General features: G+C 42.7%; 1 protein-coding gene across 5 annotated transcripts in view; it reads left to right on the forward strand.

Moving 5' to 3' along the window:
• Positions 1-11,260, forward strand: part of MICOS10 (mitochondrial contact site and cristae organizing system subunit 10) — a 124,666-nt gene extending 113,406 nt beyond the window's left edge. For 2 of the 5 annotated variants that reach the window (XM_017851995.1, XM_017851996.1), the window contains 3 exons: positions 6,741-6,788; positions 8,075-8,184; positions 11,013-11,260. In XM_017851995.1, the coding sequence (XP_017707484.1) occupies positions 6,741-6,788; positions 8,075-8,184; positions 11,013-11,027 (173 nt within the window). In that variant the 3' untranslated portion in view covers positions 11,028-11,260. Of the gene's footprint in view, positions 1-1,975; positions 2,299-6,740; positions 6,789-8,074; positions 8,185-10,012; positions 10,356-11,012 lie in introns of those variants that run through there. The other 3 variants (XM_017851997.1, XM_017851993.1, XM_017851989.1) reach the window with 3 other exon arrangements.
• The last annotated feature ends 1,419 nt before the right edge of the window (positions 11,261-12,679 follow it).

A 12,679-nucleotide genomic window follows, 5' to 3' on the forward strand; every position in this document is an offset into this window, starting at 1 on the left:
ACAGAGTCTTGCTCTATTGCCCAAGGCTGGTGGAGTGCAGTGGCACAATCTGGTCACCGCAGCCTTGACCTCCCAGGCTCAAGCGATCCTCCCACCTCAGCCCCCCACCGCCCCCAAGTAAAGCTGGGACTACAGGCGTGCACCACCATGCCCTGCTAAACTTTCCATTTTTCAAAGAATAAACACTCTGTACTGGACTGATACTCTCCAAGGATAAAGGAAATCTTCCCGAGTGCCTTCTACTTAATAAATGTTAATAAATGTTGATCAAGTCAGTGTATGTAAGGGAAATACATTAATGATGCTGTTTCTCCATTGAATTTTTTTTTTTAATTTTTATTTTTTACGCGGAGTCTTGCTCTGTCACCCAGGCTGGAGTGCAGTTGGTGTGGTCTTGGCTCACTGCAACCTTCGCCTCCCAGGTTCAAGTGATTATCCTGCCTCAACTCCCGAGTAGCTGGGACTACAGGTGCATGCCACCACCTGGCTAATTTTTGTATTTTTAGTGGAGATGGGGTTCACCACGTTGGCCAGGCTGGTCTTGAACTCCCGACCTCAGGTGATCCACATGCCTCGGCCTCCCAAAGTGCTGAGATTATAGGTGTGAGCCACTGCAGCAGGCCACTTTCTATTGACTGAGTGATTGATTGATTGATTTATGTATGTATGTATGTATTTATTTATTTTGAGACAAAGTCTCGTTCTGTCACTCAGGCTGGAGCGCAGTGGCGCGTTCTCGACTCACTGCAAGCTCTGCCTCCCGGGTTCACGCCATTCTCCTGCCTCAGCCTCCCAAGTAGCTGGGACTACAGGTGCCCGCCACCATGCCCGGCTAATTTTTTGTATTTTAGTAGAGACGGAGTTTCACCGTGTTAGCCAGGATGGTCTCTATCTCCTGACCTCGTGATCCGCCCGCCTCGGCCTCCCAAAGTGCTGGGATTACAGGCGTGAGCCACCGCGCCCGGCCACATTGAATTTTTTATTTGAATCATAGGAATAGACATTAACACAATAGCTATAATGATGTATAAATAGGATATAATGAGTCCCTGATTCTTATATTTAATTTCACAAGGATGAGAATCCAAGTTACTGCTGGTACAGTTCAGGAGGAGCTGGAGATATTGGAGATGTTAGGGAAAAAGGGAGTCCATAGAAAATACCCTTTTCAGCAGTTTATAGGCCTCAGCGCATTTGGATTCATTGTATCTCCAACCAGTGCACAGAAGGAAGGAAAGTATTTTCTGGCTTGATTTGTTGACGATTTCTCATTGCTTATAAGTAATTCAGGTTTTTGTTGCCACTCCTGTAAGTCAAACATCTGTGGTTTCTGTTTCCTGGAGGGGCTGCAGAGTAACATAGTCATAAATTAACCATGGATAGTGTTAAAATCCAGAAAAACACACTGTTGTCATATGTAACAAGAGACAGTCACCTTGCTGCTCTGCTGACCTCTTCATGAGTTCTATCCCTTTGTGTAGGAAAGAGCCATGACTCGGAGTCAGACAGCCTGGTTTGAATTCTACTTTTTATAGGTTTTCATAATAAACTTCATAATGTGATATACTGCCTGACACTTTGTAGATGTTAGTACCTCCAAAGCACACCCCCCATAAATGTGATCTGTCTTTAATGTGTTTATCTAAACTTACCAATTTTGTATCTTTTTTCTCAGCTTCCCTTTAATAATTAATCTTCAGAGCTGCTTCTCATTTTCCTACATTATCTACATATGCATTAACGAATTATATTTTGGTAAAATTTCTCCAACTCTGTTTCTTGTTTTATGCATTCTTGGAAGCTGCATGGCTGTCAGAATTCTGAAAGTTGAACTAAGTGCTTCCACACTCATTTAAAAGGACCCCTTTTTGAGTTTGGCTTTTCTTGAAGCAGAGCACACCAGTAATGACTCCACATTTACCTTTCATATCTTTGTTCCTTTCCGTTGCCTGGTTTGCTTGCTTGTTCTAATCAGAATCCTGGTAACTGATGTCCACCCGAGAAATCCCTGCAGATGTTCTAGCCCCTGTCTAGTCCAGACAGCCACAGGAAGGGTAAGGTCTTGTAAAATAGCCACCTTCTTAGTATGTTTCCTAAATGCCCTATGGCAGCTTTTGAGAAGCTGATTAATACAGACTAAAATCACCATCTCTGGGTCCTTGCTCTGGCACTTTCACATGAATGGCATTTACATGTGGACACCTGGGACAATCTGTCTTTTCCTCAAAGGATTAAGTAACACAGTTTGAAGCTGACTTAAAACTATTTTTTCCCCTCATTAATGGGGCCCTGAGCATCTTTCATAAATCAGGAATGTGTCTTGGAAATGTAATTCTCACTAAACTCAGTTCCAAGGGTATTTTCTGTAAAAGCACATTCTTGTTTGTTCTGTCATAACACATGCATTTGGTGATTGTAATAGCATTGACGGAAACACGATTGAACAGGAAGCATGGCCATTATAAATAGGTCAGTTTGATATAAATTCATGTTCAAAGCACAAATATAGCTTTATTAGACACAAGACAATTCTAGGAAAATATTGATGACATTTTAAAGCAAAATGGTCTAGTTCAGCAGTAAGTCTGAAAGGATCCTCTATTAAAAAAAATATGTATATATGTATATATATACACATACACACCAAAGCCTGATGTGTCATATAAACAATTGCTAATGTTGATGAAATACAATCAACTGTGCAAAGGGCAAGAAAAAACTGGTTCTCATTTTCAGCTGTGGCTCATCCGCAGTGTGATCCTACACAGCCAGTGAGTTGTATTTTAATAAAGGATTAGCTATTATACTACAATTTTTTTTTTTTTTTTTTTTTTTAAGGCAAGGTCTCACTCTGTTGTCCAGGCTTCAGTACAGTGGTATGATCAAGGCTCACTGCAGCCTCAACTCCCAGGCTAAAGTGATCCTCCCACCCAAGCCTCCTGAGTAGCTGGGAGCACAGGCATGCACCATCATTCCTGGCCGATTTTTATTTATTTACTCATTTATTGTTACTTTGTTTTGTTTTTGTAGAGATGCAGTCTGACTATGTTGCCCAGTTTCAAACTCCTGGGCTCAAGCGATCCCCCCATCTTGGCCTCCTAACGTGCTGTGATTACAGGCATGAGCTGCTGCATGCAGCCTGTATTACACTTCTGAAATCTTTTATCAGGGAGGTGGCAGAATTTACTACCACTTAGTGAATTCCGTGTCAGACACTATTAGAGACTTTCCATTTTTCTAATGTAGCAACCCTGTAAGGTTGTTTTCACTCTACAGATGAGCAGGTTTTGGCTGGGTAGGGTTGACTAATTGGCCTGGGGTCAGAGAGCTGACTTGCAGAGACTGGAGCAGCGGTTTGGGCCCGGCCTGTCTTGCTGCAGCATCAGTGCTCTCGCCACTCACTCAGCAGGAGAGTACATTCAGCATTTATTTAGAAATTGGATCCTTTCTTTCAGACATATAAGAATGAAGAAGTTTTCTAGCACAAGGCTTCTAGGATCTTAAAGACTGGTAATTCCTGTAGCTTCTCATATTTGTGAACTGCCAGTTGAATATGGTACTTAAGTTTTTGCTCATGCATCTTGATGTAAGTTATACAAAATAAAATGGAGTTACTTTGCTATTTTAACTAATCTTTTAGATGTAGATTAAAATGTAGCACTGACAACTATACCTTAGGCTTATGAATGTAGGAGCCTTGTTTAAAATGTTACATGTAAGCCGGAGTGAGGTCTTTATAATTACTATAAGTTATTGATAGATGAAATAGGTCTATAGTCTTTTTTCCCCTTTGATCTTCTATAGAAATGTTTCAAAGTGAATTTCTGTTTCTGTTCCTCTTCAGTGAGTTGTTCTTCCTTCATTGAAAGTCCATAGGCAATTGGAACTTTTGTGAAGTTGGTTGTACAGGAGCATATGTGACTACAACTTGTTCTGTTAGGGGCTAACATCCAAAATACATTGCTGCCCCAAGACTGCAATCAGATTATAGAGCCTACTTGTTAATTCCTGCTGATTATGTTTGCTTCTAATTATTTGCAGTGAGGTAAAGCTTTATGATCTGTGGCATGGTGAGAACAAAGAATTTTCTAAATGTAAAATACAGTTGCATCGAGCAATTAGAAATTGTCCATAACTATAATGGCCAACAACATACATTTTCCCCTTTTCTTACTAAAAGGTGGCTTAAGGTGTACATTGCTGCACCTCCATTGGTTGTTCTCCTTTTAAATTTGTTGTAAAATCCTCTTAGGCATAAGATAAGGCCTATTATCTTCTGTATCTTATCAGTATCGTATATATAGTTCACAGGCGCAGAGTTCTCTGTGCTTTTTACTGTTAAAATATCATCCGATGAAATGTTAAGGAATTGCTCCTTCTTAAAAATGTGTATTTATCTATTAGCCGGTTTTATGATGTTCTCTTGGGCACTAGGCATGCATTAAATTGCATGGTTAGACTGATTCGGAGTAATTTCATTTTAGAGGAATATGTGCCAATTCTTTTTCCTCTCCAAAAGGCATGGTTTCAGAGCATGGCCCTGTGCCTAATGTTAATTCCATAAGGCTTCTTTGTTATGTTCCCCACCCCCTAACACACGCCCGCAACTGGCCTCTGCCATGAGGAAGATGTGTGCCTGTAATCAGGCATTTCTTTACTTTAGGGTTATTTGTCATTTCAGACAGCATGGACTTTTGAGAACAGGCTTAAGTTGGGGAAGGCAGGGTTACATAAACTGTATTCATTGTTAAATATTTGCTTCCAGGGAAGGTGAAAATGCTTTGTACTTTTCCTTTGGCTTTTTTCCTTCAAAAGAGCTTGTCATGCAACAACAAAAAGTGGCCAAAGGCAGAGAAAACTCTTCTCTTTTCCATGTTGGTTTGTTTTTATTGTAAGACAAACCTTTCATGTTTTATTGTTATGAAGTTTAAACCTGGCCTAGAGGTGCCAATCTTTAGTGGAAACAGCTGCAGAGTTGGTGTCCCCTGATCAGGTGGGACTTCTTTGAAGCAACATGTTGCCTTTTAAAAGAGAATTGTGCATGTGAGAACTTGAATCTGTAAAACTCATCAGCGGTTCCACCATTGTTTATCTTGTAAGTAACTGAGATAGCTAACTCTTTAAGTAAAACATTGCAATTAAAAATCATTTTCTGAATTATTTTTTTCTGAAGAGAATAGTCTTATTACTTTTGTCTTAAAATATAGAAATGAGGGAAAAATCACCCTTAAGAATTGAAGATACAGCAGCCCAGCTGAACTAAGACCATAGAGCACATTCTTTGATAACTCCTTTTTGCTGGTCTGAACTGTTGATTTTTACTTCATATTTATACTTGCAGATAAATTCCTATAATAGGAGCCAAACTGGGTGGTTGGGCATATATCTGAATTCTAGAGATTAAAGATTTTCTGCTTGATGTTGATTGATGTGGAAGCATTGCTCATCTTTTTGATTGAGTGGTACTGTTAGCAATGGAGTTGGCATCATTCTTGGTCTACTGCTAGGAAAAGTTGAGCATCAGATAGCTTTTCTCCTTGGGGAAAATAGAAGAGACAGGCGTGGAGTCAGAGGGACAAGAAAATGCTGAAATATTTTCCTTTGGGGCTTTTGATTTCTTTGCCAAAAAATTGCCTCCAGATGGAGAAGAGCAAAAGCTCTGATTGTAAGCCATTATGTTTTTACTGGCCTATCTCCCCATTCCATTGCCTGGTTTGGAATCTGTAAGCCAGTCCAAATCCTTTCCCTCATTTTCTAGTACCAGTTTACTGTCTTACTCATCTTCCAGCTGCAAGGAGTGAGGCAAATCGCCTTAAAATTGAACCTGTACCATTTTATAAGCCAAGCAACAGCAGAATCTTGCCAAGGAATATCAGTATCAATGGCTTCCATGTCCCTGAGGTTCTTGAATCACACCTACCAGGTCATCTTCTTGTGTCTGTGACTTGTGCAGTAGGATTAGTCTGGGAATGAATCTAACAGGCCCTTTCGGCTTTGTGAAGACTTGTTACTACCCGGGTTGTCTAGCATTCTGAGCTGTATGGGGAGCACAGTCATGTTTTGGCTGTTATTTCACTGGCAGTGGAAATCTTGACATTCCAATTTCCCTTGAGGGGTAGTAATTGTTTAGGGGTTGAAACTCTAGAGGAATCCAATGTCTGGACATGGCAGATACAGTATCATTGAGTCTGGCAGACTTGAGCCCAGATCACTGTGCCGCAACTAACTAAACAGTATCCTCGGGCAAGTCATTTTCTTCATCTGCGGCTCTTGAGGGATGTCTTTTTCCTCTGCCTAGATATTCTGGCTTGTGTGATAGCGCAGCCTTTAGGAATTGTTCTGGATGACTGCTTTTTCTCTTCCTCCAAGTGCCAAGGTGGCAAGGGAGTGCCCTGTTGGCACTATCTCCTGTTTTGGCTGGGATATCCCTCTTTAAGGTTGGTAGGAGACCCCAGGATGCTGGAGGCCACTTGCCAGCAGTGTAGAGAGGGTCGACTCCCTGCCCCACATCCCGCAACTTGTCTAGAGAGAACAGGGAGTCAAGTTTTTATTTCCTGTTGGGCAGGAGAACCAAAGGCATCTGTAAAACCTCTGACAAATAAAGACAGTTAGAAATTAGAAAATTAGTTCTCTACCAAATTATGAAAGAAAATCTGTTTTACGATGTTCACATTTAAGAAATGTTATCTTTGTGAAGTTACTGCTATGAGATTTATCATGTCTTTTCTCCCTCTTTGTAGGTACTGGTTTTGGATTAGGAATTGTTTTCTCACTTACCTTCTTTAAAAGTAAGTGTCACTCTGTCTTTTCAACATAATGTCGTAGTGTATACATATATGTAGCAGGGACACTTCCAGAGGACACATTGGAACCCATCAATTTGTGGGTTGCCAACCCATCCATTTATGGGGTTGGGTAGCCCATTATAAAATGAATTAGATAAAGAATGTGGACTTGAAAGAGGTCAAAATGGGTTGGGCATTTCCAGCATTCCCCTGGGCACTGAGGCAGGGTTCCTGTTATCCTAAATATGATAGCATTGCAGAGGCCTGTACTTGATGCCAGTGAGTCATTTGGCCAAGTCTACATGCTCAGATATTTCTAATTAATTGTAATTTTTTTCTAGAGGAATTGAAAATGAGAATCTTGCTGGTAATAGAAACAAGTAGACCAGAAATACACATACTTCTTGGTCAAAAATTCTCCTAAGCAAAGGGCAGGCAATATTCTTTTCATTCTGTGGAAGAACTTCTGAAGTTTAGATACTGAATAGATGCCAGAGGGATCCTTTTGACCTCTTTCCATGAAGACCAGTGGGAAATACTTGACTAGAGAATCATAATTAACACATAGTGCTGATATGAAAGAATCACTTACAGAGTGGCTTATGTAAACCCCATGACTTACTACTATAATCAAAGCGTGTAAATATCAGTAAAATGCTTACATCTTTTTAGAATTCATGCATCTTACTGGCTATTTGTTAAACTGAGCAGATAATTAGAACTGATATAGAAAAGTTAAAAGATTTATCTACTGTTTTCATATTTTACTACTTTATTTATTTATTTATTTATTTATTTTGAGACGGAGTCTTGCTCTGTTGTCAGGCTAGAATGTGGTGGTGCAATCTCAGCTCACTGCAGCCTCAGCCTCCCAAGTAGCTGGGATTACAGGCACGCGCCACCATGCCCGGCTAATTTTTTGTATCTTAGTAGAGACGGGGTTTCACCATGTTGGCTAAGACAGTCTCGATCTCCTGACCTCGTGATCTGCCCGCCTCAGCCTCCCAAAGTGCTGGGATTACAGGCATGAGCCACCACACCCAGCCTTTACTACTTATTTTTCCTCAAACTTATCAGCATAGGCACTTAACAAGTATTTGCTAAACTAATAACTTCACTAATTTACACCTCTTTTTTGGGGCCATTGTGAAACATTGATAAAAATGTATGGTTGTGATAGTCATTAGTATGATGCATGTTGAATCCTAAGTACGTGTATTTAAGAGGATGGGGAGCTTTATCTTCTCTTAATAGTTCCCTATTGGGATTTTCCCTTTTCTGCTCACTAGGAAGAATGTGGCCATTAGCCTTCGGTTCTGGCATGGGATTAGGAATGGCTTACTCCAACTGTCAGCATGATTTCCAGGCTCCATATCTTCTACACGGAAAATATGTCAAAGTATGTACAGAATATATATTTCTCTTTCCTTCAGAAGAAAAAGATTTCTCCTGAGCCCCTGAAGAATTCTTTAGACTGTATGTAATGAGTAAACCATGTGTGTCATTGTAGCACCACTCTGAGATGCCAATTGCTCTTTGGCCTTCAGTGATGTCATCACTGCTTTGGTGCTAAAGTCTCCCCTGTGCCTTCAGATGCATATGTGTGTTCAGATACATACTCATATGCTAGCTGATTGGAATTAAGGAACCTGCTTGAACATTTATCATCAGTGGTAAGGTAGATTGTGTTAACTATCTGTAGGTAGCACTTTTCGTTTAAGATCTGAGTGCCCTATAAACATCTCACATATACTTAAGCTAAACCCAAAGACTTCCGGGACTCAGCCATGATTCTGCTTTTTATTAATTTGTTTTATTTTTTTGAGATGGAGCCTTGCTTTGTCGCCCAGGTTGGAGTGCAGTGGCACCATCTTGGCTCTCTGCAAACTCTGCCTCCCGGATTCAAGCAATTCTCCTGCCTCAGCTTCCCAAGTAGCTGGGATTACAGGTGCCTGCCACCACGCCTGGCTAATTTTTGTATTTTAGTAGAGATGGAGTTTCACCATGTTGGCCAGGCTATGGTTCTGCTTTTTAACTGAAGAAGGCAGTCTCAACTGTGTCACATGATTCTGCTGAAGTCCTGTCTTCAGATGGATTTTTATTTTTATTTTATTTTATTTATTTATTTATTTATTTTGGAGGGATGGAGTATCACTCTGCCACCAAGGCTGGAGTGCAGTGATGTAATCTTGGTTCACTGCAACCTCGGCCTCCCAGGTTCAAGTGATTCTCCTGCCTCAGCGTCCCGAGTAGCTGAGATTACAGGCACGAGAGCCACCCATGCCCGGCTAATTTTGGTGTTTTTAGTAGAGGCAGGGTTTCACCATGTTGGCCAGGCTGGTCTCGACCTTCTGACCTCAGGTGATCCACCCGCCTTGGCCTCCCAAAGTGCTGGGATTATAGGTGTGAGCCACCTCGCGTGGCCTTCAGGTGGATTTTTAATGCTGCACATAAGCTGGAAACTTCCTACCCACACCTCCAAAGGGAAGAGAGGGTGGCAGGCTTCCTCAGGGCTTCATGTGTAGCAGTCTTCCTTACTCGATGATTAGTTACTATGGGGTTTAAGTGACAGGAACATTGGAGGCTGGTGCCCAAGGACAGAGGTGGCACTTATTTTGTATTTCCAGGGCCTGAAACAAAATAGGCACTCAAATAAATGTAAAATGAATGAACGAAGTAAATTATTCTATTAGAGGTAAGTGCTGATGGCCTCAGGCTTACCAAGGTATAACCTTTGTAGCAGCACAATTCTCAGTGAACAGTTTCACATGCCCTGCATGCACAGAAGCCTCAGCTTTCCAGGTTACTCTTGGGCTAGAATCACTGTGAACAGGGCAGCAGCTGGGCTAGTGGAAAGGGCACAGAAGCCAGGAGACCTGGGTGCAAGCCCATCACTTGCTACCTGTGTGATCTTAAGTTGTTTCACTTCTGAGCTTCCATTTTTCCTCCATAAAATGAGGGTAATAATTTCTACCTAGTGGTGTTACGAGATTTAGACACGAAAATGTTTTTAAGCTGTGAAGTGCTAAATATATAGAAACACTGGTTGTTGTAGATGAGGCCAGCGCGAAAAGGGTGATTGACTTGTCCATTGTTCCACTGTAATAACAAGTAGAGTGGAAAATGTGGTACAAATGCATGTCCTAATTCTAGTCAGGAGCTGTGGCCACAAGGGCCACCAAATCTGAAGTTGTAGTATCCTGCCATGGCCCTGCACCTGCCATTTTAAAACCTGCTCACACCGTCAGCTGCCTGCAGCCAGCCCATGGGTGCTGGAGACATGGGAGTAGCGGAGCCATCTCTGCGCCAAAGCAAGAGTGAGGTCATCACAGGGACCATGACTGTGCAAGAAGAGGCGCCGCTGCGTGGCACTGAAGCCAGCAGCCGGCCTTTTCCACCGCTCCCTGGCTCCTCACTTTCCTGGCACCAGAGCTGATTGTGGGGAGAAACAAAAGGAGCAGAGAGAGAAGCTTCAGGTCTTTTGCTTAAAACATTTCCATTGTTCCAAACTGCGTTGTCAGGGATAATAGCTCAGGGGTGATTGTATGCATATTATGTATTTAATGACTAGGAGTTCCTGTGGAAAATATTGTTCCATTTTTTACATTTGTATGCCCTGCTCCAAAATGGCCTTGTAACTGTATCTGAACTTGAGTCTCTGCCTTGATGTTGTCATCCTCCATTCCCTGAAAAATGGAGGAAAATCCCAACTTGGGCTTATTCAGTGTAGTCCTATTATGATAACTGCCTCTTGAGTGCCTGATCTGTCCCCAAGACCATCCTGGGTGCTTTATCGTTAATAGTCTTTCCCTCTAGACCTGCCAGTGGATTTGTGAGAGATGTTACTATCCTCATTCAGCTGATGAGAAAGCAGACTCTTACCGGGGTTGAGAAACTTGGCAAGGCCATGTAGTTCGTAGGCTGATTAGAACCATGCTCTCCCGCTCCCCTGGGACGCCTTTGACAGGTTTTAGTAATCGTTATCCAGGTCATGATGGTTTGGCCCTGTTCCACTCATTTCCCACTCTTCTTCCTGTAAGATTGGGGCTGGGGGGCACTCTTAGGAACCTGGGTGGGGTGTACCTAGTCCTGTTGTGATACAGTTTTAATGTAAACAGTGTGATCAGGTTTTGGCCTTTGGCTCTTTGGGTCTGACCTGATACAGCAACTAGAGAGGGTTGTCAGAATGCTGTTTTAAGTTTTAAGCTCAGTGTCCTTGCTTTACAGGAGCAGGAGCAGTGACTTCACCTGAGAACATCCCAGCGGGAGGACAAGAGAAATCATGTTTATTCCTCAGGAATACTGAAGTGCCCTGGAGTAAGCTGCCATTCTTCTGTAACAATGTTATCAGTAATGCTTTAAACTCCAGCACCTGGTTATGTATTTGAAACCAAGTCTGTTTCTTGTTTTGTATTTTCTCTCTGGAAGTTGTAAGGAGGTGGTCTTAAATAAATTAAACAAAAATAGGAAGCCCATTGCATGGCCTTTGTTTCTTCACCTGTGGTCTCTGAGCTGGAGGAGGACTGTGTGTGAACTGCCAGCAGCTGTAGCCACCTGCTCACAGCCCTTCTGAGAACCCCCTGAAACCAGTCTTTGGGTATTCCTTCCCACTTGCCCCCTCATGCGTAGTTTTCAGAGCTGCTTCCGCCTCGTAATCAGAAGATGAAGATTGCTGGTGCGTGGCCTGATGGAGATGACTGATGTCTTAAGGCACCTTTCGTTCTGTGGCAATTCTTCCTGTGTTCTCACCTGGGGACCTGGCAGGGCACATCTCAGCTGTGCCTACCGAGAGGCGGTCCCACTGCTGCTGTATTAGCAGGGGAGGAATCCTGGCAGTGTGGATGGCCCACTCCACTGAAGTCAAGTCCTGCAGCTTCACAGAGTTTGAGACAGCCCAAGCTTCAGCTCTGGAGGGCAGAGGAAAGCTCATGGCATACCCACCTGGCCGGAGGGGCCCGTTTGGGGTTAACTTTGTCTCCACGTAGTAGCTGAGGTTTGAGGACAAACCCCTCTGAGTTTGTTCCTGTGGTTTCACTTGAACCAGGGATGCTAGATGCAAAAGTCATATTTTAGCAATTTCTTCAGACGATATACAGAACCCCAGAGCTCAGCCTTTCTTATTTCTTTTTCCTTAACATAGAAGTAAGATAGGCAGAGCCCGATCTCACTTGCCCCTGTATCCTGTAAATGTTGATTGAGCATCTACTGTAAGCTAGACACTCTTGTAAGCAGCAGAGATAAATGGATAAAAAGACACAGGCTTCTGCCTTCAAGGAGCTTAGAGTCTGATGGAAAGACAGACATGCAAACAATTCTGAAAGAAGTGTTTTAATGGAGAGGAGAGGTGTAGGCAAAGTACTGAAAACAAAGGAGAAGAAGCAACTACGTCTCCTTAGGATGGCCCCACAGGCGATGGAGTGCCTGCACTGAGACCCGAAGTTTACTGGGAATCCCAAACAGAAAGAGGGTAGCCTCTGTGTTTGCTCAGGATCATGTAATGCATATTATAGCTGGGAAATTGCAAGTAGTTCAGCATAGCCAGGGTGTGCAGGGGCAGGGAAGAGGCATGGAGGGGGAGGCTGGGCAGTAGGGTACAACTCATGTCTGACTCCAGTTCTGGAACATTGATTAGACCTTAGTTCTTACAAGTCCTGTGGTGAGTACATTCAGGGTAGCAAATACCCTCCCTCAGCCTCCCCACTCCCTTTTCCAGAAAGGTCTGCTAGGCTCTGCCCTACAAACTGTCCAGGCTTCTCTGCCTTCTGGGCTTGTTTTCCTCTTTGGGTCATCTGAAGTCCAAAGATGGGCTTAGCTCTAGACTGGAAGCCTCAGCCATGGCTTGTCATTGCTGCTTGGCTGTTTTTCACTTGGTCTGCTTCATTCCATGATGAAGG

The sequence above is a fragment of the Rhinopithecus bieti genome, unplaced genomic scaffold, assembly GCF_001698545.2.
Source record: "Rhinopithecus bieti isolate Rb0 unplaced genomic scaffold, ASM169854v2 scaffold_33652, whole genome shotgun sequence".
Classification (NCBI taxonomy): Eukaryota; Metazoa; Chordata; class Mammalia; order Primates; family Cercopithecidae; genus Rhinopithecus; species Rhinopithecus bieti.